This window comes from Leptopilina heterotoma, unplaced genomic scaffold, assembly GCF_015476425.1.
Source record: "Leptopilina heterotoma isolate Lh14 unplaced genomic scaffold, ASM1547642v1 Lhet_304, whole genome shotgun sequence".
In the NCBI taxonomy this organism is placed as follows: domain Eukaryota; kingdom Metazoa; phylum Arthropoda; class Insecta; order Hymenoptera; family Figitidae; genus Leptopilina; species Leptopilina heterotoma.
In genome coordinates, this window is record NW_025111008.1 from 114519 (window position 1) to 117430 (window position 2912).

The 2912-nt window shown below is 36.0% G+C and overlaps 1 protein-coding gene across 1 annotated transcript; it reads left to right on the top strand.

Moving 5' to 3' along the window:
• Positions 1 to 336: 336 nt before the first annotated feature.
• On the top strand, positions 337 to 1707 carry LOC122504553. Its single transcript, XM_043615710.1, has one exon. It carries the CDS (start codon positions 337 to 339, stop codon positions 1705 to 1707), a length of 1371 nt encoding a protein of 456 aa, XP_043471645.1.
• Positions 1708 to 2912: the final 1205 nt, after the last annotated feature.

Genomic DNA, 2912 nt, shown 5'->3' on the forward strand with positions numbered 1-2912 from the left:
TTCAGATAAAAGAGTAGTTGGTAAATAATTTTTAAATACTAATAACAAAATAATTTGTTCAATTTGTAAAGATAATCATTCAGTTTATAATTGTTCAGAATTTACAAAACTTTCTGTTGATGAAAGGATTCAATTAATTAAAAAGAAAGGATTGTGCTACAATTGTCTCGGAGTGAATCATTTAATTGCAAACTGTAGATCTAGAAATTGTAGTAAGTGTAATAAGCGACATCATACTATGTTACATCGTGACATAATAAAAGATTCGGAAAATGAAGTAACTGCAAATTCGATTGGAAATGGTATAATAAAAATTGCCATGTTACTGACTCTTCAATGACTATTTTGTCTACTGCGATTGCATATGTTTTTGACAGTAACGGTAAGCGACATAGTTGTAGGGTGCTCTTAGATAGTGGATCACAACCAAATTTGATGACTGAACAATTAGCTAAAAAATTAAATCTCAAAAAACAAAGATTAAATTCTGCGATTGAAGTTTTGAATAATAACAAAATAAATAGTATTGAATGGGTAGAAACAATGTTCGAATCTAGTAATGCAAAATATACAACAAAACTTTCTTTTCTCATCCTTCCAAAAATAACAAGTGAAATCCCATCCATTCTTATAAATAAAAAACAATTTGAGATTCCTCCACATATAAATTTAGCTGATCCAGAATTCCACAGGCCAGCGGAAGTAGACATATTAGTTGGACCAGAGCTGTTTTATGAACTACTGGAACAAAACACAATTTCTCTCGCGATGCCACATATCTCACTACAAAACTCTAAATTAGGGTGGATTGTCACGGGTAGAATAAACAATAACCAATTACATCGGGGATTAAAATGCAACCTAGTGCGGGATGTATTGACCGTTCAGTTGGAGAAATTTTGGAGAATCGATAAAGGAATTGAAACTAAATATTTGTCTACAGAGGAGTCAGAATGTGAAAAAAATTGTTTACAAAATGTTCAGCGTGACTCAGAAGGAAAGTACATCGTCAGTTTACCGTTCAATAAAAAGAAAGAAAACTTAGGAAATTCATATGACATTGCTAAACGTAGATTTTTTATTTTAGAACGAAGACTCTTGAAGGATGCCAATTTAAAACAGAAATATGATGAATTTCTCGAGAAATATGAGGATCTTGGTCACATGCAGCTTTCTACTAGTGGCCCGGAGGAAGGATTCTATATGCCACACCAGACGGTGATCAAGCAATCTTTTCTTTCAAGAGTGGTTTTTGATGGATCATCATTGACAGACACTGGAATTTCGCTTAATGAAACACTTTTAGTGAGAGCAGTCATTCAGGACGGATTGTTCAGCTTATTAATTCGATTTCGTCAACATCGAATTGCTCTCAGCGCGGATGTGGAAAAGATGTACAGACAATTCTGGATTCATCCAAAAGATCGGAAGTTCCAGAAAATCTTGTGGAGAAAAGATCCAGATAAACCTGTAAAAACGTATGAATTAAAAACAATAACGTATGGAACATCAGCGGCACCTTTTTTGGCAGTTCGATGTCTTAAGCAATTGGCTATCGACGAAGGATCCAATTTTCCTGAAGCAGCCAAAGCTTTAAACGAAGACTTCTACGTGGACGATTCTCTGACAGGAGCTGATACTATCGAGGAAGCATTGCAGTTGAAAAATGATTTGATAAAGCTGACTAAGAAGGGTGGATTAATTTGACGAAGTAGAGATCAAATATTCCTGATATTTCTGGAACATTACCTAAAGGTGTTGACTCAGATTTAAAATTAAATCTGGAAAAAAATTCGAAAACTTTAGGGGTGATGTGGAATACAGCAGACGACACTCTTTATATCAAGATTTCAGCTAATCAAAATGAAAAAATCACATCAAAACGAATCATGTTATCAAATATAGCAAAGGTCTACAATCCTTGTGGCCTCTTCGCTCCGATGACTACATTCGCAAAGATAAAGATGCAGGATCTTTGGAAAACCAAAACTTCTTGGGATGATCCAGTGCCTCCAAAAATCCTATCAGAATATAAAGAATATCAAGCTCAACTTCATGTGATTAATGATTGGAGTGTGGAGAGACCAGTTAGATCACAGGGATTGGATGAGATGCAGCTCCATGGCTTTGCAGATGCCAGTGAGAAGGCCTATGGTGCCTGCATCTATGTAAGAATTGGAAAGGGTGATGATTTTCGAAGCAACTTATTATGTGCAAGGTCGAGAGTTGCACCAGTTAAAACGGTAACCTTGACCAGGTTGGAATTCTGCGCCGCTGTATTGTTGACGAAATTGCTGACAGATGTAAAAAAATCATTGAGTTGTAAGATCGATGGAATCAAGCTGTGGTCAGACTCAATGATCGTATTGAGCTGGATCAAATCTTCGCCTCATCAATTCAATACGTTTGTGTCAAATCGCATCGCAGAGATTCAAGGATCAAGCAACATAGAGATGTGGAGTCACATGAAGTCAGAGGACAACCCAGCGGATGCAATTTCACGAGGTCAAATGCCATCAGATTTTATAAAGAATTCAATGTGGAAAACTGAACCAAGCTGGCTACAATTATCAAAAAATCATTGGCCAAAGCATCAATTGGAGTGTACAGAGGTGCCTGAAGCTAGAAAAAACATAGTCTTGATCGCAGCTAAGAAAACAACAAATTTGTAATTGTGGAAGCGATTTTCATCCTTTCGAAAGTTGATTAACGTCATCGCTTACTGTTTGCGTTTCTTGCATAGAACATCAAAGAAAATTCAAATTTCAGCACAATTAACACCTGATGAAATACTCCGAGCACACAACAAAATCATTTTTCTAGTTCAACAAGAGGAATTCGCTGAAGAGATCCATGAACTTGCTAAAGGTGGACAGCTAAGGAAAAAATCTCAGTTATTAAAGTTAAATCCA